Source organism: Xyrauchen texanus, chromosome 27 (assembly GCF_025860055.1).
Source record: "Xyrauchen texanus isolate HMW12.3.18 chromosome 27, RBS_HiC_50CHRs, whole genome shotgun sequence".
NCBI classification, from domain to species: Eukaryota; Metazoa; Chordata; class Actinopteri; order Cypriniformes; family Catostomidae; genus Xyrauchen; species Xyrauchen texanus.
In genome coordinates this window covers 36687433-36713195 of record NC_068302.1, presented here as the reverse complement: position 1 = coordinate 36713195, position 25763 = coordinate 36687433, and the positions used below count along the sequence as shown (strand labels likewise).

General features: G+C 34.9%; 1 protein-coding gene across 3 annotated transcripts in view; it reads left to right on the top strand.

Annotated features, from left to right (window-relative positions):
* LOC127621135 (OTU domain-containing protein 5-A-like) overlaps nucleotides 1-25763 on the top strand; it is a 52045-nt gene that overhangs the window by 19858 nt on the left and 6424 nt on the right. For all 3 annotated transcript variants that reach the window (XM_052094612.1, XM_052094613.1, XM_052094611.1), the window contains exons 3-6: nucleotides 20094-20158; nucleotides 20338-20494; nucleotides 20658-20806; nucleotides 25027-25212. In XM_052094612.1, coding sequence (XP_051950572.1) covers nucleotides 20094-20158; nucleotides 20338-20494; nucleotides 20658-20806; nucleotides 25027-25212 — 557 coding nt within the window. The remainder of the gene's footprint in view (nucleotides 1-20093; nucleotides 20159-20337; nucleotides 20495-20657; nucleotides 20807-25026; nucleotides 25213-25763) is intronic.

The window sequence follows — 25763 nt, the reverse complement described above, 5'->3', positions numbered from 1 at the left end:
ACAGAAAAAAATGTAATACTTAGGTTTTTTTTTCTTTCTTCAAATCCATTGTCCATATGCACAATAGAAATAGTGATGCTTGCCTTAGCCAGCACCACTAATAAAATAAATGATCATGCAGCGTTGTCTTTTATCGTATTGCTATTGCCGCATTTATAAAAGCACCCCTTGTCAATAAGTGTAAAGTCATTGTAACACACAGCATGGTCTTATTACTCTTGCAACAAATGCTGCAACAGTACCCTTTTTTATTTGTCAGCCCGGCTTCTTCCTTTCATGCCATTTCCTCAATTTATTTTAAATAGGTGAAATTCCCATTGTGAAGTCAGCTGTTGTTTTATTTACTTCCCCTTGTACAAGCTTCTATTTCAGGAATGAGTTAGATGTTATTTGTGATAGAACTGAGGAGGAGTCTGATTGAATTGAGAGCTAATAACAGCTCTCCTTGCCTGGGGCGACTAACTTGTGCACGCTGCCCGCATTATTCAGAATTGCATGGATGAAACTGTGTTTGAAAATTCCCAGCGTATGCAAAGCACATTCTGTTGTAAGCCCTGTTTTCTCCTCTGCACGCACTGTGGGATCTTTTCCAGATACCTGCTTCGATAATAAACAAAACAGCCTATGCCCTGATGTGAACCCCTGACAGACAGCTGAGATGCATTCCTTTCGCTTTGCTGTTCGTCATCTTGTTGTGATTGTAGAGCACATGCTGTGAATGCCATAACATGATTAGACGGAGTGGAAAAGGCAGGCCCCCTCACGAAGTGAAGGTGTGGCCCAAATTCCTCGTTCGTCAGTTCTCCCCACCTTGCCCCTAAGAACTTAAGCCTAAAACCTTTTGTAGAACATTTCTATCATAGGGATTTTTGCTCTTACAAAATATGAAGTTATGGAATGTAGGCAAAGAGGACAGTGGTGGCTCAGTGGTTGAGGCTCAGGGTTACTGACCAGAAGGTCGGGGGTTCAAGCCCCAGCACCACCAAGATGCCACTGTTGTGTCCTTGAGCAAGGCACTTAACTCCAGGTTGCTCCAGGGGGATTGTCCCTGTAATAAGTGCACTGTAAGTCGCTTTGGATAAAAGCGTCTGCCAAATGCATAAATGTAAATGTAAATGTAAGGTGGGAAATTAGCTTTTTTTTGGCCCAATTTTGCTAGCCATAATATGCAAAGACTTTAAAATAACTTGTGAATTTTGAAAGTGTGGATGGGACTGTTCAAGGGGTTTGTGACATTGGTCCCAATTTTAATAAAAGCCCAAATGCTTTAGTTACATCACTGCCATGAACCATGATTTGTATACATACTATTGCTAGTCGGTTGCAGTTGCTATTAGGGGGAGGAACATTCTAATTTTAGAGAGCATTTGATTGGACAAAAACCTGTGTAGTGCAGGATGAGTCATCAATATTTTGGTCCATTTTCCCAGACAGTTTTAAATGCAGATCGATGGAAATGAATTGGGCCAGTTCAAACTTGCTAAATTACACATTGTTTAAAGGTCGGTAAGCAATTTTATAATGATAAAATTCACATTAACATGTACAATGTTTACATCTTGTAGCTACACTTTTGAAACGGTGTGAATTTTACTGGCCTCATTCACTTCCATTGTAAGTTTCTTACTGTAAATGAATATTTTTTAAATAAACAAGGTTTGAGTCAACATTCTTATTTTGGTAATCAATATTTGCTACCATGTAGATGTCCTCAAAGCTCACAGACATTGACTAAAAGTATCAACTTTTTTCTTTTGTATTTTCACCAATTCACTTTGGTTTCATGAATCTGTTGGTCACTTCTTGTGAACAGAAAACTAAGTTGCCTTCATCTGGTGGGTTTTTGAAGTCAGCATAGATTCACATTTCACTTAGTTGATATCCCACCATCCTGTTTGGTGTACGAATAAGAATGAGAATTCATTCATAACTTTTTCTTTTTTTTTTAACTTGGGATTAATTTATAGAGAAGTATGCATTGTAGTCATTAAATATTTGCTTGTTTATTTCAGAAGCTCACTTGAATTTGTTTTAGATCATAAGACATGATGTAATAGTATCTTGGAAGTCTGTTTGAAACCAGAATCCTTAAGGAAGTGCCTTCATGCACAAAATGCAGCCTGTGAAGCTAACTGGGTAGTGAGGCAGCAATGCAGCTACTTTAGCTTTCGGATGGAGCCGAATGAAAAGGCATCATTGTTTGAGTTATTTGCTTAAGCAGACTGTTTTTCTATTTTTGTGACTTAGTTGAAGATCTGATCAAATCAAATGACTAGTTAATCCCACACTCTGGAATGCTTACATAAGTCTTAAAATCAATGAGCTGGTCAGAATGCTTGATTATTGTGGATTCCTCTGGATGATGAGGACAAAGGCAACTTCAAATGTGCCTATGTGTCTTGACAAAGCATAGGTCAGCTTTCTTTCAACTATCTGTCCATCTTAGCAAGTTCTTTATTGGTCCAGCATAGTATTTCACTCCTGCACATCATGTACTACTTTGTGGTGAGCATGGGCCAAAGTTTAAAGCCATGCTGGAATCAAGTGTTGCTTGTAGATTCCTTGTCGTAACATTGATCAACCCCTGCTGGAGTGGGAAAATACAGGTTACAACACAAGCAGTGCTCACATAACATCTTTTTATAGTGCTTGCTTGGTTTCTATGAGGCAGGAAATGGAATAGACACTGATGATGTTGGATAATTTGATCCAGCATAATTCAGTGCTATCACAATAATGTGCACAGTAGTGAATTTGAATTGTCTGACATGATTTTAGTGAGCTTTAGAGGCGATGTTAAAGGAGTAATTCCCCCCAAGAATGAAAATTCTATGATAATTTACTCACCTTCACGAAATTCCAAACCCATGACTTTCTATTATATAGAACACAAAAAGAGTTGTTTAATGATGATAACCGTCTGTATTTCAATACAATAGCAAAGTTGAAAGTGCCTCAATTTAAAGCAGCCAAAAGTATAATAAAAGTAGGGCATGCAACGTGCGTCATATTCCAACTCTTTTGAAATGACACATTTGGTGTTTGTAGAAACAATCAGAAATGTCAGTAATTTTTCTGCAGAAAATAAATTCTGTTGCGCATTCACGTGTGATATGAGAGAAACTTGTTCACGGTGGCACACGTTCACATGAGAACTTGCATTGTTTAATGCTAAAAATGAGACTCTTTTCTAAATGTTCAATGGATGTCAATATTTTCACTGAATAATGACTTGAATTTTGGGTTGTTTGTTACAGATTTAGGGGTGGGCATTTAATTCTAATTTTGTAATCGAGTACTTTTACCCTAAAAAAACAAGAAAGCGGTTACTTGTAATTTCAAATGTAAGTAAAAAATTACAAGGATGACACATGCGTGAAATTTATATTTCAATTTATTCACAAATGTTACCAAGAACGGTTAAAAATAAGATAACTTCAAACTGTGCTTTTCTTTAGAAAAAAACCCTACAAATTAAATTTAACAATGTGCCTTTAATAAAAATGAAGATTTAAAATAAAAAAAAAAAACACAATTTCACATGTTATTATTCACAAAAATAAGTGGAGAAAGTTGGCTTTTTTATCAAATGTGCTCTGTACGTTTCAGAGGGAAAGTACTGTATTGTATGAAGTATTTCTTAGGAAAATAGTTAGATTAATAAATATATATATATATAACACTGATTATAACTATAAGTCTGCTTAACCAAAAACGTGTTTGAAACTGCACTGAAAAAATGTTTCATTCACTTGACTACAGTACAGACGTTGATTGTGGTAAGACTGTCTGTAACCTTTTACTTAGTTTTCTAGTTTCTTAGTCACAACTGGCCTTTGAACCTTTGCACATCTGGAACTCAGAGGATGTCCAACTTTTGAAATGCATTTGCAGCCTTTCACCTAGACACCACCATGATTTTAGGAGCTGCATCTTTCTTATCAAAAAAACGTTGTCATCACAGACTCTTGGCATTTGCTCTTACAGAACCGGCCATTGACGAAATAGTTTAAACCTATTATTTAGACACAACTGTGGAGTTTATACTGGTGTGTGAACAGTGAACTCAAGGTCAGTGGACCTCAGTGACTTGCTTGTAGACGGCATACGAGTAGACAAGTCTGCAAGACAGCATGCCTGGTTGCAATTCAGTCTCTTGAGTGTGGATGAGTAAAGAGTCAGTGGGTTCCAAGTGTTTCTAGGGCAATAGGAAGTAGAGGTCTACTATGTTGGGCAGTACCTGCCGATAACGGATTAATCAACCGATAGTTTTTAAAATTGATACTGAATGAAAAAATAACACTGAAAATAAAATAGTGCTGAACTTTATTACAAAAATAAACAGTACTGACTGAATCATTAAAATGTATTGTACTTTTTTAAATGAAATAAATATATAAATATTAATATATACTAATATTCAAACTTTAAAGTCTGATTTATTGCGTCCACAAGTGGCGCAATAAATACATAAACCATTCAGCACCATTATATTATATTATTGCATAGAGCATTCTTATCCTGGCTGTAAAAAAAAGAGCATTTCGTTTTCAACTAATCTGCATAAAATAAATAAATAACATTTGAGAATATGGGCCAACTAAAATAATTTAAGTCAAGGAAAATGAGCGCTTCAATAGACAGTTCACATGGTGTTACACCTCCACTGATTCCTACTACTCCAGACTCGAGCTTCACACCAGCGAAAGACCACGTTGCTTTTTATTCAGTACAGTTAAATGTAGAATAGAAATATTCACAGATAGCAGTGGTATTCGGCTGAACTCTGTGGTGAAGCTGCTCAGACTATGAGCCCAGGCCAGGGGTTGTTCAAACAAATGGAAATCAACAGACTGGAACCGAACACGAGGATCTCCAGACACACACTTCCAAGTTTAACATCTTTCCTGACAAAGCATTTAAACAACTTAATGCTTAATTTGAGAAACGCTTCCAAAAGAGCAAGACGCAATGGCGAAAAATCTCCACCAACTGTAAGGGGCAGTTCACACCGAATGCTTTTGCAGCCATCCATTTGTTTTTCTATGTAAACACACCCTAGACAAACGTCTTTGTTTCCCTTTGTTATTGTTTTTTCAGTGTCTCGTGCAGCAGTGCTGTTTTTAAGATGATGTACTTTAAAAGCATATAGAGACGCCTGCGTCCTGTTAAACTGTATTTGCTGTGTCTGATCTTTTTTAGAGCAAGAATGTGATCGATCTGAAGTCATCGTATTACAGTGAGGATAAAAAAAATGAATTGAACTCAATTTGTTTATACGTTTCTCTCTGCTGCATGAAGATATTAATTTGCTTTCTCACATCACTAACTTTAAATATGCAGCTAACGAATGCATAAATGTGACCAGCTGGATATAAACTAATGCAATTAGATGGTAACAATCGTGACATTTAAACATTTGAGTAGGAATTGCGTGTATTTTTGTCACATTGTTCTAACCGCTTGAAGTTAGCTTTAATGTTAGCATCCTCTCAGCCTTGTCGGCAAACATACTGCTGTTACTAATTCAGCATCTAGTCAACAAAATAATTACTTTATAATGATATGACAACGTATACTGTAGTGTAATGTATACATACCTTTTTTTTTAGACAAAACTGTCTTGTCATGGTGTTTTCAAATTATATTTTTGTTCTTTATATAACAGATTGTAATAGATTTGCACTACGTGTGTGTATGTGGGTTTGTATGAAGGTGAGTGTGTACGTATATGTATAATTATACGTTTTAATTACCTTTTTTGTTTTAATTACCTATGTCTTGCTGCTGTTTTTGGTATTGTTTGTATTGTTTTACACTGGAAGCTCCTGTCACCAAGACAAATTCCTTGTATGTGTAAGCATACTTGGCAATAAAGCTGATTCTGAATTGGCGACTGGAGTGAACACATTACAAAACATTTCACTATTGACAAATCCCCGACGACTCTGCCTGGACTCCAAATTACGTTTCAGAACAGAGTACACGTGAGAAGTGATATGAGATATGAAGACAAATGCATGATCATATGTTATGCATTTCAAAATATGATGTGTATGTTTTTAATCACCTAAAGGCATCATATATTTTATTGGTTACAATATGAAAAAGTACCTCCTACTGAAAAATCGACCTATTTACCTGACGGTGAGATTGTTCCACAGATCTCAATATTGCACTGCTTGGTTTTAATTACACTATAATGTGTTTCTTTATGTATCGTATGATACAGATGGTATTGTATAGTGAGCGTTGTTTCGTAGGATACAATTCAGTATTTATTTTCACCCCAATGTAATCCATGCATCTATGTATGTTGGTAATTCAATCGATGCATGGATCCCGATCGATGGATATTTACACCCCAATTTAAGTCATTTTAATTTTATAAATACATGTATAATGTGGCCCTGCGATGGACTGGCGACCTGTCCAGGGTGTCCCCCGCCTTTCGCCCAATGTTAGCTGGGATAGGCTCCAGCCCCCCGCGACCCTGTACACAGGATAAGCGGTTGACGATGGATGGATGGATGGATGTATAATGTGATATTTATTAAATTAATTTATTATAATAATTATTTAAATACATTTTAATGTAATGTAATTTTAAATGTTTATTAATTTAATTATTTTTTTTATCAATTTGTTTTACAGAATACATATCTGAGCATCCTGAAAACATTTAATGTTTTCTTAAAAAAAAAGGTATATTTTACCCCATTGGTCTTTTTTTTTCTTTTTTCTTGTTTTACAATAATAAACAATATGTCAACTTAATTCAAGATTTATTCTTTGAAAACAAGTCTTAATATCTAATATAAGTAAATGTATCTTGTTTTGAGGATGTTTAGATATTTCTACTGTAAAGCAAGACAAATATACTTAATAGTATTTAAGAATAGGATGTTAGTATGCTTTGCTGAACCTAGCCATTCTTTTTTGTTTTTTGAAATTTTTTTTCCCCTTTTTCTCCTAATTTGGAATGCACAAACAACGAGGCTGTTAGGGATAGACACACAGTATCTTCAATGGGTTGTACAGGTGTTTAAAGTGTTTTTGGATCTTTCTGCTGGCAAAACATTGAAAAAAATATCTTTCCATGAAAAAGTTGTGGAAACTTAGATGTGATCTAGGAGTTTTTTGATAGCTTTATACAGTGCATGTCATTGAAGAGGTGGTTAGTCTATCCCTCACAGCCTGGTTTTAATTCCTGTCAAAATTCCAACATGGCACTACTGTGACTAAGGTCTATTAGGGGAGCACAGATAAGTGTACACAACAGACATTAATCATTAAGGCCATGGAGTGGAGTTACCTTTTTGAGTTTGATTCATTTGTTTGAAGAGTGTGTTTACTGATCGGCTGCCATGGTGGACATGTCCTATCAGATGCTCTTGCAAGTAGTGGAACCAAGTAGCACATGGTTGTTAAGGTCAAAACGATGCCCTAAGCTCTTTGAGAGTGAACTCTGCAACTCATGTTCCACACGGTCATGTTTGGATGTAATGGCATCAAGAATCTCTGGTGTAATAATAATAATAATAGTAGAAATGTCAAATTAATTAAATTCATTTCTGAAATTTAGGGGGAATTAGATGGCTCATATGGGGAATAAAAATTTTTTATACTAAACCTGTGACCTAATATCACAGGGGGCTAATTTTCACACAAAAATGAAATTTCTGTAATCAACACTCACCCTCAAACCTGGGTAACTGAAACTAACATTCTCCCCATTTGAGGTCCACAGAAGAAAGAATGTCATACAGGTTTGCAAAAACATTAAGGTGAGTTGGTAATGACAGAATTTTTTGTTTTTAATGTACTATACCTTTAAGAATACAAGTCAATTCTTACCAGTTACATTACATACGTTTGTTGTTGATAAAATGCATTGAAAATGCTAACAGATTAAATCCTGAGAGAACATTGCTTATGTATATTAAAGATAGATAGTTATTATATTTCATATTAAGTATAGTATTAATATTACTAATAGGGATGCACCAATGTATTGGTTGCAGATATTAATCGGCCATATATTGACCAATTTAAAACCATCGTCTGTTATAAGTATGAAAATGGCAATATGAAAAACTGATGGCTTATTTATAATTAATTAGTAACACACTTTGTAATGTTGTATTACAAATGTATAAAATGTTAAATCTAGGTTCAAAACAATTGTATATAAACTGAGAAAGTAGAGTAGATTGCATTTAGCATTTGAGGTATAGATGATGATAATATCAGCTGTTAAACAGTTTTCCAGCAAGAGATTCCTGCCAGTCCTGTTCTCTCTATTGTAAATTAAATGAGTCAGATTACTGAGACTCTCACCCTTTGTCTTTAATGGCTCTTGGAACCCCAGCCCCAGTCTTTGAATAGTTGAGTTGGATTAGCATCTATGCATCTGAATAGTTAGGCTGATTGGATTAGGATTGGTAACACTCTAGAGTCTAGGGTGGGTTAAACTTGTATACTTCATTTGCATGCTTTGTTTAAGGTCGTCACCTAGGTGCTTTGTCTCCATTTGTCTCCCTCTAAATGTAGATAAACTACAATGTAAAGTTCCCTTAATCAGACTTGATGACTGCAGCTACCGCCAGCTCGTGTTCTCAATAAAGAATCCTGCTGAAGATACAAGTCTCCTGGTCTTTGCTTCTGAGTTTCCAACAGTAAAAACTCTGAACTCAAATGTACAATCCTGTTCTCGTTTACATTTTGTTTAAATTCATAAACAAAAATGTTATGTCACAGTTGTGAAAGCAGAACGTACCTATCGAAAATTATATATATTGGAAATTTTTGTTAGAATAGTAAAAAAGCTTTTGTACCTCTTTATTAGTTTATTTTATGCTTTCCTATGTAAAACAGTGACCTGATGTCAAAATAAGATAAGAGGCAAAATATTGGGATCAGTATCGGCCTATAGTTTTGTACAAATCAGTATCGGTATCAGCCAAACATTTTCATATCACTAATTGCTATATTATTATTGTTTGTATATATTATTACATTTTTCAAAAAATTTACGGATTTACATGAAAGAAAATACACCCTGCAGCTGAGCAGTTATGGTTGCACACAAAGCATTTTTCTATTTCTGCCTTTCTTGGTGCTGTATTATTATGAGGGAGCTCCACGACATGAAAGGCTGCAAAATTAGATTGCTGCAATATGAACGTGTAACATACGGGAATGGTTAAAATTGTATGCAATACCTATGCCAAATTTTAGGCCATGAATAAGTTGTATTTGTTTGGATGAACAGCATTGTAAAATAGCCAATAGATTTGACTTGTGACCATACATCAGTCGAACTCTGTATTAAGTTGTAACATCAAGCAGTCTACACTTTATCTAATTCCATATATTGTTTGCAGAAGAATTGTGATTGTCATCCTTATTAGTATATTTATTTATTACACTGGTGTGTTTTATCATAGTTTTTGAATAAACGATTTGCAACATGCCAATACCCCTGAACCAAGGTAGCATCACTGTAATGCATGGCCTTTCACGGCTTATTGCTTTAAGGCCAAAGTCTGAGACCACTTGTGAAAATACTTTTCTAATTTAGTACAATATTTCCATTATAAATTATCTCAGCATAGCAATTTGAATGAAGATTATAATTGATGAATTACATATATTTTTTAGTATTCCATTTGCTTTAATGACATAATGCACTTAAATATATGTGAATTACACAAGTTTAAGCAAAACCTGCTCCTTGTTATCCAGCATGATTTCAGAATGTACCAAAGAACATCTTTTGTGCTTCAATGGAATCAAGGACATCTAACCTTTTATACAAAGGAGTTGAAATGGCCAATGTCACATTTGCTTGCATTTGATTAAAGGAATGTTTCGGGTTCAATACAACTTTAAACACAATTGACAGCATTAGTGGCATAATATGTATTACCACCAAAAAAAAAAATTCAACTCGTCCCTATTTTATTTAACCCTTAAAGCTCTGAAGGTGTTTTTGAAGATTTCCTCTTTCTGTAGCATTCCCAAGATTAAAGGCTTATAACTTTACAAGAAAAAAAAAGAGGGTCAGTTGTTTGGTATCATTTTAAAGATAACTTTTTTTTTAATGATATAGATTATGATAAATTATGAGACTGCTGAAAACTGCTGAAAAATACTTGAGCCAAAACTTAACTTTCTTTCTTATTTGACATTATATATCTCTGGGTATAAATAAAGTAGCTCTGAAAAACAGCTTTTGTTTTGTTCCCAATCATGTCACTTGTAACATTGATACAAAAAATAAATCAAAAGTTATAGAATTACAAAAATAACTTATCCTAGTGTCCAAAAAACGTCTCAAAGTGTCCAAAAGCCTCTAAACAAATAAAACATAATGATTGTATATAAGAGCTAACTACAAACGTAATACAACAATGACTAAAGGTATGCAGTCTTTCCAAAACATGTAAGCACGAGTAACGAGATCTCATTCAGTTCCATTCTGTGTCATTTGAGCCATCATTGAGTCTGTGTCATGTATTTGTCTCCTGGTGGCCATATGTAATTTGAGTGAACGATCCTCTCTGCCCATATTTGAATGACTTCCACCTTTGGTTGCAGCAATCTGAATCCTAATTTGATTGGTTTAGCGTTCCATAAAGCTGGAAAAACTTACTACATGACTTCCGATGAAGTCATCTGATCCAGGAAAGTTAACTTGTTTTTAGCCTGATTGGAAATTATGTGCACGTTGTGCTTCATGTGTATTATCTAATGATCTATGCATCCTGTTATGTTTTGTGTGGGCTTGTTTTAACAGGAATCCTCTCCTCTAAGGAATGTATAATGTGATATTTTATGTTATTTTTATATTTGGTGAAGTTAAAAGCAAAAACACATCTTAGAAGCAACACTGTGTTATATGTATGTCAATGACATGTACTTAGCTATAACTCACTATATTTTTGTCTGAGTAAAACAAATGGGCTGGTTGTATTCTACTCTTTGAGAACTTTCCAATGACATATGACACATGACTATTTGATCAGATTGATGTTTTTACCGGTTACAATAATATGTACAGTGCAAAACTATTAATACATTATCAAAATGGAACACTTTTGATTTGTCTGCAAATTTCAAAGCACCTGTCCAGTTTTAGTCATAATGCCTTCATGCATTGTAAAGTAGAGCTTTAAAACAGTGGTTCTCAACCTGTTTTTGATGAACACTTCATTCCCTTTGAGTTGGATGTAGATATAAATTTACTGGTATCAACAACAGTACGGTTATCTATAACATCTATAAAAAGTCAAAGTTAACATCTAATATATGTGACAAAATTATTCTAAAAGTGTGACTGAGTTGGAACTTCTTTCATCGGGTTCTTATTGATTCAAATTAGTAATCTTTTGGAATTTCTGAAGGCAAACAAAACCAGTTATATTTTCATACACTTAATCAAAAATATTTTAGCCTATTTTCTTTCTTTTTTTTAGGATTTATGCATTTTTATTTCATCTAAAAAATATATATTTTGCATTTGCCCTTATGAAAATTTAAATGTATAATTTTTTTTATATAGTTTTAACTGTGATATTTGTAACAAGACCATAGTAAGCACATACAAGCATGGATCATCTTCACTACCGTGGTTAGATGTAACATGATTTCTATCAAACAAATTATGGCATTTTTGTAATTAAAAACAGTAGGCCTACTCTAAACGCATGTTAAAACAATAAATACGAGATATAAACATTTAAAAGTTGTAACAAAAATGTATTATATTCCCTCACTCTAATGCAGCCTATGACAAATGAGAGCTGAATTAGTGATGTGTTATGTATTGTTAATCTATTTCTGCCTAAAGTATAGTTATTGTTACTATAGTAAATTCAAAGGTTGTCATGTACACTGTAAAAGCTAATTAGATTACCTTAGATTTTTCAAGGCAATTGGTTTGCATGCTTTTTCTAAGTAAACATACTTATTTGGTTCAAGTAAACTGAACAAAATTTTTTTAAGTAACGTTAATTAGTTATAAGTAAATTTAACTAATCTGTGAATAACGTTGTGTTGATTCAATTTTTTAAATTGGGTTATAACATGGGTTATAACATGTATTAGCCATATGGCACATTGGTTTCTACTCGGTACATTTTAGTGTATATGAATCTGCACTTTTGTAACGTACAATTGAGAAAAGTAGAATTAACAGGCACCCACATGGTGATTTCACAAAAATCTAAATTATCAACCAGCTACAACAAAACAATAACAATAGTCATAAGAATTAAAATTACATAAATGTTTTAACAATAAAGTATTATTTTTCTACATACACAACAATAAAACCACCTGCCTAATATTGTGTATGTCCCCCTCATGCTGCCAAAACAGCGCCAGCCCGCATCTCAGAATAGCATTCTGAGATGATATTCTTCTCACCACAATTGAACAGAGCAGTTATCTGAGTTAACATACACTTTGTCAGTTCGAACCAGTCTGGCCATTTTTTGGTTGACACCTCTCATCAACAAGGTATTTCCATCTGCAGAACTGCCCTTCACTGGATGTTTTTATTTTTGGCACCATTTGGAGTACATTTTAGAGGCTGTTGTGTGTGAAAATTCCAGGAGATCAGCAGTTACAGAAATACTCAAACCAGCCCATCTGGCATCTGGTGCTTGTGACTTCAGAATTTCAGAATAAGATGAACCGTGGTACAAATGCATACCAACCCGTATAATAGAGTCTAGATAAACATTTTAATGCAAATAGGAACTTGGCTATAGATTTGATTAACATGACTGATTAACACCCCACATTTGTAACCTCACACCCCCCATCTACTAATTTGCTCTCAGCGCCCCATGCCAACTGGAGGGGTGCTACCCCCTTAAAGGGTTAAAGAAAAACAATTGCAGTTGCAATGGAAGTGAATGGGGCCAGTCTATAAACATTAAAATTAATGGGGGATTTTATTTTATGTGCTACCAGAATTTTAGAACCCACTGTGCTTAGATGTAGTAAGGTAAGGTGATAGAGATTGTTCCTGTTGTTTATTCAGGACCCCTTATTTTTGTCATTAATTTGCTCTTCTCCATCTAGTGCTCATATGACGTATTTCTTGCTGTTGAAATGCGTTAATGGTGTTCCTCATCTTCCCGGGAGACATAATAGATTCCCCTAACTCCCCCATTGTGATGTCACAGTGCCCCTGCTTTCTGAGGATAAACCTTATCAATGGCCCCCAGACCTCAGGGCAGGGCTAACTCTCTTCTCTTTTCAATAAAGGAAAGATGGGCCCGCCCCTTTCTTAGAATCATACACACGGGTTACCATCAAGATGCTATCTTAGGACTACATTAGTTGAAGCATGCTTGTGGTTTAGCTTTTACTTGGTGGCCCTATTCTCTTTTCTCATGAATTCTATCAATGCTAGATCTGCCTTTTCGTGGTAGACATACCAAGTGAAATTTCTCTGTTCTGCTTTTATTTTTAACATTACGCTTGTTCTCATCAATGTGACCGCTGGCGGCGCAAAGGTCAACAGCCCACATTTGATGTCGAGAAACGTACTATTGTAGAGCGACCAGATGTGTATGTCAGGTTTTTTTCAAAACCCCTTACCCCAAGTAGTAAACTTGAATAACTCATCCCATAAGTTTGTGCTACAGACATGAATGATACCTCAAGTAATGCAACCTATTGAGTAGATGTATGCTATAATGTTTCTAAGCAATTGCACGTTCTTTTGTCTGATAGACAACCAAACAGTTGAAAAATCCCATAGTCTTACATTGTAAATACTTACTTTTTTTTTTTCACATTTTGTTATGTTGCAGCCTTATGCTAAAATGATTGAAATATTTTTTTTGCATCAATCTACACTCCATACACCATAATGACAAAGCAAAAAGCAGATGTTTGATAACTTTGCAGATTTATAAATGAGAAAAAACTGAAATATCACATTGACATAAGTATTCTAACCCTTAACTCAGTACTTAGTTGAAGCACCTTTGTCAGTGATTACAGCCTCAAAACTTTGTGGGTATGATGCAACAAGCTTTGCACACATGGATTTGGGAATTTTCTGCCATTCTTCTCTATAGATGCTCTCAAGCTCTGTCAGGTTGTATGGGAACGGTCTTACCAGAAATGTTCGATTGGGTTCAAGTCCGAGTTCTGGCTGGAGTTGTCCCTAAGCCTCTCTTGCATAGGGTTGCAGCGGTATACCGGTTTCACGGTATACCACGGTTTGAAAATTGACGGTTATCATACCATGTACATTTGCTTATCTACGGTATTGAGAAAAAAAAGCAACCGGACGGAGAATCTCACATGCGCATCTCCTTTCCTCCTCGTCTGCCTGTCAGACTCGTCAACTTGCGTCACACACACAAACATGCAGCCGAGAAAATGTCGGAGAGAAGCAATGCGAGGGGCATGAGTGTGTGTGTGTGAGTTAAAGCAGTGTTTATCAACTGGTCTATTCGGACTGGGTCTCGGACAGCAGGGAAAGAACAATGCCATGGTTCTCCCTTTGAAGATATTTCGGCGGCCGCACAAGTGATCGACTATGTAGGACTGCCGAGGCAGATTTAATGATAATCTCGCAAACAGCTAAAACTTCTCATCTGCACTTTCACGAGTGTAACAAGCTCGCGCTAATGATCTGCTCTTCTCACTGGCACGTGCGTTCAACAACTGGGCTTCCCTCGATATTGCGGAGCGCAGACATCAAAACTGATGCGACCAATTTCAATTCTAGTGAGACTTTTCTAGTTTAAAGTTAAAAGATTGTCAATTCAAATCTCTCAACAGTAGCAGCCGTGACATGCCAAACAGCACTGAGGAGATAAAGAGCAACTGTGCTATGCGCCAAAAAAAGATTTTACATGAGTAAAAGTAACTGTTATATTTTGACAAAATGTTATAGTTTTATTTGAGATAATCTAAAGGGAGAATCTATTAGACCTCATTTTATATCTACAGTGGCAGTTGTAGTTAGTTTCAAGATGTGTTTCAGCTAATATTTATTTTTCATAAATACTGTAATTTATTATTATATTACTATTATTGAAGACTAGCACACTGACCTAACCATGGTAATGAGGAGCCTTTCCTTCTGTGTAATATGTGTATAAATATGTAATATTAGAAACAAACGGGATGATAATGGGCCCATATAAATAAATATGCTCTTCAATTTTTAAAAGGGGGAGAGAAAACTTCCTGTAGAGTCCTGTAGATCAACAACAAAAATAATGACACTTGATGCATGTCCTTGTACTGGAAAAACATGGACATAACTATACAACATAAAAGGAAATGCAACCCAGGATACATAAAATACAGGTTATGTTTAATCTATGGCAGGTCGACACTTGATGTCCAATGTAAAATCTGTCCTGAAGCAAAACAGTTGAGAAGCACTGAGTTAAAGTTACAGACGGGAGCAGTCTGGCTGCGCTGTCATCACACAGCTGATGTTATTTTTCATTAAGTAGTTAATGCTATGCTAACATGTAAACTATGCTTTAGTTATATAACATGTTATAGTTACATGCTATTTTTTTTATCATGTTTATAATTCTGTTAGCTTTCTTATTTTTTCAGTTTATTTTATTTTCAAAAGGGAGACATTTTACACGTACTAATGGTTTCAAGTTTTAATTATAATAAAGTTTTGCTCAAAAATAAATAAATAACCCTTCTGTTTTCACTGTTTTCATAATAGTAATTGTGTAATACTGTATACCATGATAACGTGAAACCTTGATATTTTTTGAGGCGGTTATCATACCGTGAAAATCTCATGCCATTGCAACCCTACTCTTGCATTGTCTTGGCTATGTGCTTAGGGTCATTGTCCTGTTGGAAGATTTTGGCCCAGCCTGAGGTCCTGAGCGCTCTGTAGGTTCTTCATGAAGGATATCTCTGTATTTTGCTGCATTCATCTATCCTTCACTCCTGACCAAGTGAAAAACATAACACCCCCACAGCATCATGCTACCACCACCATGCTTCACTGTTGGGATGGTATTGCACAGGTGATGAGTGGTGCCTGGTTTCCTCCCGACATGACAGTTCAATCTTTGTTTCCTCAGACCAGAGAATCTTGTTTCTCACAGTCTGAGAGTCCTTTAGGTACTTTTTGGTACTTTGCACTGAGGAGAGGCTTCCGTCTGGCCACTCTGACATAAAGCCCAGCTCGGTAGAGTGTTGTCCTTCTGCAAGTTTCCCCCATCTCCACACATGATCTCTAGAGCTCAACGGGTTCCTAGTCACCTCTCTTATCAAGGCCCTTCTCCCCCGATTGTTCAGTTTGGCCAGGTGGCCAGCTCTAAGAAGAGTCTTGGTTGTTCCAAACTTCCATTTAAGAAATATCCACTGTGCGCTTGGGAACCTTCAATGCAGTCAACATATTTTTGTAGCCTTCCCCATATCTGTGCCTTGACACAGTCCTGAGCTCTGCAGGCAGTTCCTTTGACCTCTTGGCTTGGTTTTTGCTCTGATATGTCTTTTCAAATCATGTTTGGATGTTGTCCAATCAATTGAATTTGCCACAGGTGGACTCCAAACAAATTGTACTGTAGAAACATCTAAAAGATGATCCAGAGAAATGGGATGCACCTGAGCTAAATTTAAAGTGTTATAGCAAAGGGTCTGAATACTTATTTCAATGTGATATTTAAGTTTTTTCTTTTTAATAAATTTGCAAGTTATTATAAATCTGGTATTTGTTTTGACATTATGGGGAATGGAGTGTAGATTGATGGTAAAAAAAATTATTTGAAGCATTTTAGTAGAAGGCTGCAACATAAAATGTGAAAACAATAAAGGGGTCCGAATTCTTTCTGAATGCATCTCGGCATCAGAATATTATAGAAACTCAGTGGTGGGCTCTTTTGACTAAGCAGTAAGCAATAAAATGTTCCCTTGCACCTGCCCAGAACACCAAAGCGTTGCCCTTAGAAACCGCTCAGAACACTTTGACAAATACTGGGAAAGGATTTGCTTCAATATTGTGTTAAAACATTTGCTGTGCAAATTTTCCCTTGATGATACTAGGGTGTTCTGTGTAGTTACTGGCTAGGTTCTGATTGTTAGAAATATAATGGGGACATCTGTCTTCAAAAATCTGCATGCATTTATTGATATTATTAATATTATACATGTCTGCAGCCCAAAAAGTGTGGTTACATACCAAAGTTTAATACTGAAAGCCAAAGGCTATACTAAGGTTTTCCTTATGCTGCTACGTCTTGTGCACAGGGCTCATGATGCAAATTTCAGCATTAGCGCAGCATGGATTCTCCGTGTGCTGCCTAGTTTTTCTAGACACTGCAGACAGTCCACATCTTTGCGTGTCAAAGACGCCAGGTTTACCGGTGTTAATGTACATCGTCATGAATATTTAATATTGGAAATAAATTTACACAGAAAATGTTAGTAAGCAATTTTAGCACTCATGACTGTTAATATAATGTTAATATCTAATAAAGATTTACTACTAATGTTTACGTCTTGTGACTAAACTTTTGAAACTATATATTTTAGCATAAATGGACTGGCCCATATATATATATATATATATATATATATATATATATATATATATATATATATATATATATATACATATATATATATACATATATGTGATAGTCAAGCTAGTGATGATGCCATCTGTGGTACACATTTGTGATATAATAGGGATATTCCTTATTTATATATATATATATAGGATATTCATATATATATATATATATATATATATAAATAAATAAGGAATATCCCCATTATATCACAAATGTGTGCCACAGATGGCATCAGCACTAAGCTTGAGTTGTTTGGTATTCAAATTTGGGTTGAAATCGGGAAATGAAGGCAGTATTTATTATTACATATGAGTCAGAATAATGCAAATGGAGCAGAGGGGGATTCCCTGCCTTTCCCCTGCTGCACCCTCCGACGCTTATCCATCCACACCCCAGTGTTATGAGTGGAAAGGGTAAGGCGAGATGGAAAATACCAACAACACGCCAAATTGGGAACCAAAAGCAGACCGAACCATAAGCAGCTGTGCTCCTGTTGCATGTGAGCTGCATCAGGCAGTTTGAAATGTCAGGGTCCTTTTTGAAGGGATAGTTCACTCTAAAATGAAAATTCTGTCATCATTTTCTCACCTTTACTTTCTTCACCTTATGTTGTTCCAAACCCATATGACTTTCTTTCTTCCATGGAACACAAAAGGAGAGTCACCATTTACTTTCATTACATCGAGTTTGATTTATCGACAGACCATTTAATTATTGCTGAAACGCACTGAAGTTGGCACGCCAGCAATGAGTGATCGTTCTGTGCTTTCTTAGGATTTTAATGTGATCTGAATGTACCTGTCCTTCTGTTCCAGACAGAAACTATTGTCTGCATTTTTTGGCATGTACACGTTGTTTCTGAGTTAGCTATTGATGTTAACCCCTAGGTTTGTTTGATGTTTCTGTAAGTTAGTTTCTGGATATTGTTTGGAAAAGGGGTCTGAAATGAATGCTTGAATACAACGAAGCGTGATAATTTTCAGAAGGAGTCTTGATCATTTTAAATAACAGGATAGGAAGCCTGTTGGTGCAAACATTGCAATTAGGTTTTAAAGCTACTGATATGAATGACATTTCTTGAGAAACACAAACTAAATTTCCTCTTTCTTTAAACACCTTTTTCCATCGAATAAGATAACGTATAGGCAGGTTCATGGGCCTCTTTGTTGAACTAAAAAAGTGCAACTGTCTTTAAATAAAGCATCTGTTTTGCTGTGTTTGAACTGTCATTTAGACCTTTTTAAAGTGCAGCTTCCATGGTCTGTTTAAAAGTGTCACAACAGAAGTAGGCCGGTACTGCGAAAGGGGAAATTGACTAAGAAATTCTCAGAATCTTTGCGGGTAGTGGTCATGTGACTAGCCGGAATACTCTTTGAGGCTGGATCTCATTTGCATATCGCCGCTTTTGGAAGGAAAAGGTGTCGGACTACGAAAGAAGCTCATACGCTCGATTGTTTACATCTGCAATATTTTTTGGGGCCCCTAGTCTTGTTTTTCATCAAACACTTGCAGATGAAATTTGCCTGTTGTCAAGATCTTAGGATTACTGATTAATTGCCTGTGCACTATAATTTAAATGTTAAAACAAAGAACTACTTGCAAATTTCATGCACCTACAATGACTAGATCTAATGACTAACAATGTTTTTTCCAACGCACCCATTTGTCTTTGTGTATTACATTTGTTTTCCATAGTTTTTACATTGAATTATTTCATTTTTTTGGTTGTTGTTTTTATGTTATATTAAACACAAATGCAATTAAATAATAAAATGCAATAATAAACAATGTTCTTCAATTGGCATGAAATAAATATATGCACAGATCATATTGTGTGTATTGATATAGGTTATTTTAATGCTCAAAAAAGAATGTAATTTTCATAGACTGTAATGTTGCATTTCTGCCTTAAATGCAGCAATTTATTTTATAATATACTTTATAATTTTATCTAGCATCTATAATTTGTGTTATATTACCCCTGAATGAATAATACAAAATAAACATGTAACATTGCTGTTATTGGTTTTCAGATTCAGCTGCTGATTGAGTGATTCATTAAATTTTAATTAAATCTTATTGTCTTCTAAAAGCCAAATCCATCTCTCCCAATATTTTCCTCTTGGAAAGTCATGGAAACATAAAAGTGGATTTTTTATTTTGCTTTTGGAGCTTTTAGGAATACAAAAATAATATTTGCTGTGGTCTTTCAAAACTATAAAAGTTTACATGTACCCGCTACAGTTTACATTTCACCTTCCAAACAAGTAAATGTGAAAAGGGTCTGTAAAAACGATAAATGTTTTTAAATGACATGAAATACTGAATGTATACAAAGGTTGTATAAAGTTGTCTATTTTTAGAAATTGTCTAAAGTTAAAGGCATAAACAAATGATGTGCAAAAAATCTTTTCTTAACTGTCTTGAAAGGAACATATAAAGAAATAATATTGTGTTTATATTTATCTAACTCTTTTTTCCTTTTTTTTCTTTTTGCAGCCGATCAAGTTTACGGAGACCAAGACATGCATGAAGTCGTCCGCAAACATTGCATGGATTACTTGGTATGTACTTTATCCTCAGAGTATAAAGCAAAATAAATATTTTTATTTTATTATCATTATTATTAAATTCCTTCAGATTCTGTATGTATTTATGTATGGTGTCATAAAAAAAAAAAAAAAAAAACGGCAAGCTAAATGTCCCTATGGACTAATACATTTGAATTTTATTTCACTTACAGATGAAAAACGCAGACTACTTCTCGAACTATGTGACAGAGGACTTCACTACATACATCAACAGAAAGAGGAAGAACAATTGCCATGGGAACCACATTGAGATGCAAGCCATGGCGGAGATGTACAATCGTCCAGTGGAGGTTTATCAGTACGGCACAGGTGAGCAGAGTACAAGGCCTAATTTGCATTACAGTGTCCATATAATTAGATGTGCTGTATCTTTATTCCACTAGATTACTTTGCATTTGTGTTACTAATTTGTATTGAAACCTGCATATCTTTTTCAATATGTTTATAAATAATTTTTGATGTCTCATTTTAGAACCAATCAACACGTTCCATGGCATCCATCAAAATAATGATGAACCAATCAGAGTTAGTTACCACGGGAACATTCACTACAACTCTGTGGTGAACCCCAACAAAGCCACGATTGGAGTCGGGCTTGGACTTCCTGCCTTCAAACCAGGGGTGGGTACCTGTAGCTGCCTTAACAATAGAAAAAAAAATTATAACATGAAATGTTACAAGATGCGATGTAATTGCTTGACAAGCAAATTTTTTGATTCTGTGTTGATGTATTTCCTGGTTAAAACAGTCATTTAGGGAGGGGTATATTGAATGGCTCCAATTAAAAAAAAAAAAATAGCCTATTACCTTTAGCTATGTCTAGTCAGCGACACTTGGTATTAGTGGGAGGGACATTCTTATTCTAGAGAGCATTTTATTGGACAAAAGTAGTTACGCCCCTGAGTGCAAGATGACTCGTCAATATTTTTTATTTGTTTATGCAGCATAGAAAAGATGTCAATTTGAATTATTTCAATCTACTCAAAGTTCATTTGGTAAACTTTTAGCATATAGATGACCTCAAAGCTAACAGACATGGATCAAAACTAAAAAAAACTCCAATATTAATTGTATAGGGTCTTAAAGCATTAACAACCAAAAATCATTAAATCCCCCTCATACCATCCCAGATGTGTATGACTTTCTTTCTTCAGAAGAAAAATAGGAAAAATATCTTAGCTCAGTAGTGATGAGCGGACGGTGGATGGTGATCCGACCACTGAAGCCCCAAAAAGAACACGTAGTTAGCATAAACGTCATCCATACAACTGCACTGATTAAATTAATGTCTTCTAAAGTGAAACGATCACTTTTGGTGTGAAAAAGATCAATATTTAAGTACTTTTTATCTATAAATCATCGCTTCTCGTCGGCAGCAGTACATGCATGTGACGCGATCGCGCTGGCACGTTCACGCAAGAACAGACGCACGTGCAACACAGGAAGAGCGGAGCTGTTTACAACTGAGTAGGAGGAACGCTGTATAAAAGCTAAATTGGATTTGGTATGGATCTGTATTTGTATCAGTTTATTTACTCACAATGGTGCATTTGTGTGCTCATCCTGGATGTCTCAAACAAGAGAAAAATGTGAGATTACGTCTGAACATGCCAACGCGAATATGTCATACGACAGACCGCGTGAACTCCGCCCTCTAGTGAATGCGCATACTGCCGCTGAGCGGAAACGATGATTTATAGTTCAGAAGTACTTGAATATTAATATTTTTTACACCAAAATCGATTTTCACTTTAGAAGACATCCATTTAATCAGTGCAGTAATATGGATGACGTTTAGGCTAACTGCATGTTCTTTTTGGGGCTTCAGTGGTCTGATCACCATCCACTTGCATTTTAAGGACCTACTGAGCAAAGATATTTTTCTTCAAATGTATTCTGCTGAAGAAAGCTATACACATCTGGGATGGCATGAGGGTGATTAAATAATGAGAGAATTTTACATCTTTTTCATTCTTTTTTTTTTTTTAAAGAATGAAATCCATTTTAAATTATATTTAAAAAAAAAAATGAATTCAAATAAAGAAAATTTTACATAAAATGACAAATGTAACATAAAATGACCTAGCCATTACTGAAGAAGTCTTTATTTTAAGTGTCATTTATGTGAGACTAGCTGGCGATTGTTAGTGACTGTGGTGTTAAATGTATTAATTTACCCTGGTTGACCTCTCTCGATTGATGTCACTATTGTCCATGTGTATTCTTTTACATAACACCTCCAATTCCCTGTACAAGAGTTCAGTAGAACAAGCATTTTTTTTGGCATGTTTACATATTTTACAGAACATTACTGGTACATTGCTTGTTGCCATGTTCAATATTACTTGCCCAGGAATGTGTAATAAAATCTTTGTGGTTTTGTGAATTGAGAAGTCCATTGAAAATATTGTCTAGTTAAATAGGTTCCCCTCATTCAGTTGCGACCAGTCAGTTCCGTCAGCTGATCCATGTTTGCAGAAGAGTTGGAATTTGGCAACAATCATCATCAAAGCCACAAAGAGACGACAAAGTGTGACCAGTGTCTCGTTTCCCAGACTGCTCTGCATGGAGAGAGGGGCAACAGCACACATGTCTGTGGTTTTGGGGGAGCCCTATTAACAGCACACTGTTTTGTTTAAGTGCCAAATACCTTGTGATAATTTAAGCAGAGCTGCATCAAAGACACATCTTGCCTTCCTATTAAAAATTGAGGCACAGTGAGTGTGTACTGGGAACTCTCTGACTAATTTGTGATTAAGAGGGTACGCCAATGTGATTATTTCCATTATCGCTCTTTAAACAGAGCATCGATCAATAGCTTTTTCATATTTTCCTTTATTACACTACCACTCAATAAAAAAAAAAACATGGAGCGCTATGTGGGAAACACCGAGATCTTTTTATTTGTGGGCTGTTAAGATTTTGTCCAAAAAGGAAAGAGTTTGTATCTCTGAGGCAATATATTTAATTAGTATTTTATGTTTTATATATGCATGTTTTTATTTGTATTTATTATAATATTTGTATTTTATAATTATAATAAACTAAGTTAAATACATATAAATATAAACTATTATGTAAAAGTATAAATATACACAATAATAGGTTAAATTTGAGTAAAATATTTGATATATTATACAGTCTATAAAAGGTATAAAATATTTTACTAAAATGTAATTGTATTTGTAATTATGTTTGTGATAATGATACAGATAATAGTACATAGCACTTTTAAAGGTAGCTTCTCAAGTTGCTTTACATAGAAAAAAATAAGACAAATTAACTAAAGTATAAAATATTTGTTTTAAATGTAAACTGTATTTTTAATTTATAATTTATTTTTAATAATATAAGCTTTATTTTGTATATTATATCACTTTGCATAGGAAAAAAACAAGACAAAATAACAAAATCATAAAATATACACAATAAAAAAAAAACTATCTTAATATATAAGTATTTTATATAGTCTATATAAAAGTATGTATATAGTCTAAAGTATAAAATATTTTACTAAAATGTAAATTGTATTTTTAATCAATTTTGTATTTATAATAATAATCTACATTTATTTTTATATTGTGATTAAATGTACCTTCTCAAGTCTCTTTTCCTAGGAAAAAAATAGAGATATAAAATAAAAAAAGAGTAAAATGTAAACATTTATAAACATGTATTTCAAAATAATATTAATAATAAAACAAAATACAAAAATAAAGCAATCGGGCAAGTTTTAAGATTGGATTTATATACTAGGAGTCAATACTTTACTAATCATATAAGGCATTTCATGTAATTATGAGGTCTAATGACTTGACTACATTAAGGATAAATAAAGTGTGCAATTATGATGATGATGATTTAGATTGACATAAAATTGCATGAATACCAACCTGAATGTTCACACTGAATCATATTGAACAAAATCAGGCACTTAACCAATTTATTTAATCATACGTAAATGTCAGATTCAGGGTTTGTTCCAAAACTTAGTGAGCTGTCTCCCGCCTACATAGGCACCATCCTATTATTGCAGCATCCTAGCCAACATTACTTTTATCTGGAATGTTCTACATAGACTCTACACACTCACTAGGTTTTGGAACAGAGCTATTGTGTGATGTGAGAGAGAGAGAGAAATAAACTGTAGTGTGAACATAGGCAAATTCAGACATCTGTAGGGTGAATTTTATTGCTACAGTGAGAACCCAGAATCAAATGATGAAATACTCAAGTGATGATGGTGTATATCTCTAGGACTTGATCTTATCGTCCCAAGAGTTCGCCAATATTATGTCTAGTTAGTTTAGTGTAACAGTCTGGGTGAGCATGGGCATGCTGTTCTAGAGCTAAGCATTTTCATCTACAGATAGAAAATAAGACAATGAGAGAAATACACAAAGCAGGGCACAAACAGCCATGTTGATGTTAGTCTGTTATCATCCAAACCTTCCAAACTCCTAAAGTTCCGCACCACATTCATTTAGATGAATTGGCAAATATGTTCTGATTGATTGCAATTGAGTCACAATGCACAGCAGTTTTGCGTTCATTGTGGACAGACAAATTGCTTGCCGCTGGAAACATCGTTGCATCTTGTCAGGTTAGAACACGTCCAGCAGGAAACAGAGCAAGTAGAATATCTGTCAAAGCTGCTCAGAATGCGTCTCTTAAAAATGATCTATTGCTCAATTTACTCAGCAATGTTTTGCTCTTCTCTCAGGACACAAGTGCTTGAGCGCAAAGCATTCTCACCTGTCACCTGTGGGGTGACGCTTTGGCCTTTCTCCTCTGTCTCACTCTCTCTCTCTCTCTCTGTCTCTGTCTTGCTCTCTACACAGTTTGCAGACCAGTCACTTATGAAAAATGCCATTAAAACGTCAGAGGAATCCTGGATTGAGCAACAAATGCTGGAGGACAAGAAGAGGGCCACAGATTGGGAAGCCACCAATGAAGCCATAGAAGAGCAAGTGGCCAGAGAATCTTACCTACAGTGGCTTCGAGACCAAGAGAAACAGGCACGACAGGTATGAAAATACCAGCAGATGTTATTTTGACCAACCTGTTTTAAATGCTTATCCTCTGAACTACCTAACAACATGCATCGTACAGTCAAAAATGTTATTAAAATTCTTAAGATAATGAAACAAATTGCATACCAAAATAAGATTGTTAGTAGGTGTCAATTAGTTGATGTGTCATATTTACCTCACGAAAACCTTAGACGTCATTAAATGAATATTCCGGATTCAGTACAAGTAAAGCTCAATCGACAACATTTGTGCTATAATGTAATTACCACAAGAAAAAAATGAAAAAATCTGGGTTACCGTGAGGCACTTACAATTGAAGTGAGTGGCACCCATCTGTAAACATTCAAATACACACTGTTTCAAAAGTACATAAACAATATGTGTGTTAACATGATTTAAGTGTGATAAAATGGCTGACTAACCTTATCTGTGTAAAGTTATAGACAATTTTACAACTTCGATGCTATGACGATATAATGTAAAAAAAAAAAAAAACTAAATTGACAAAACAAATTTGATTTACGTTAAAGCTCATAAAATACATG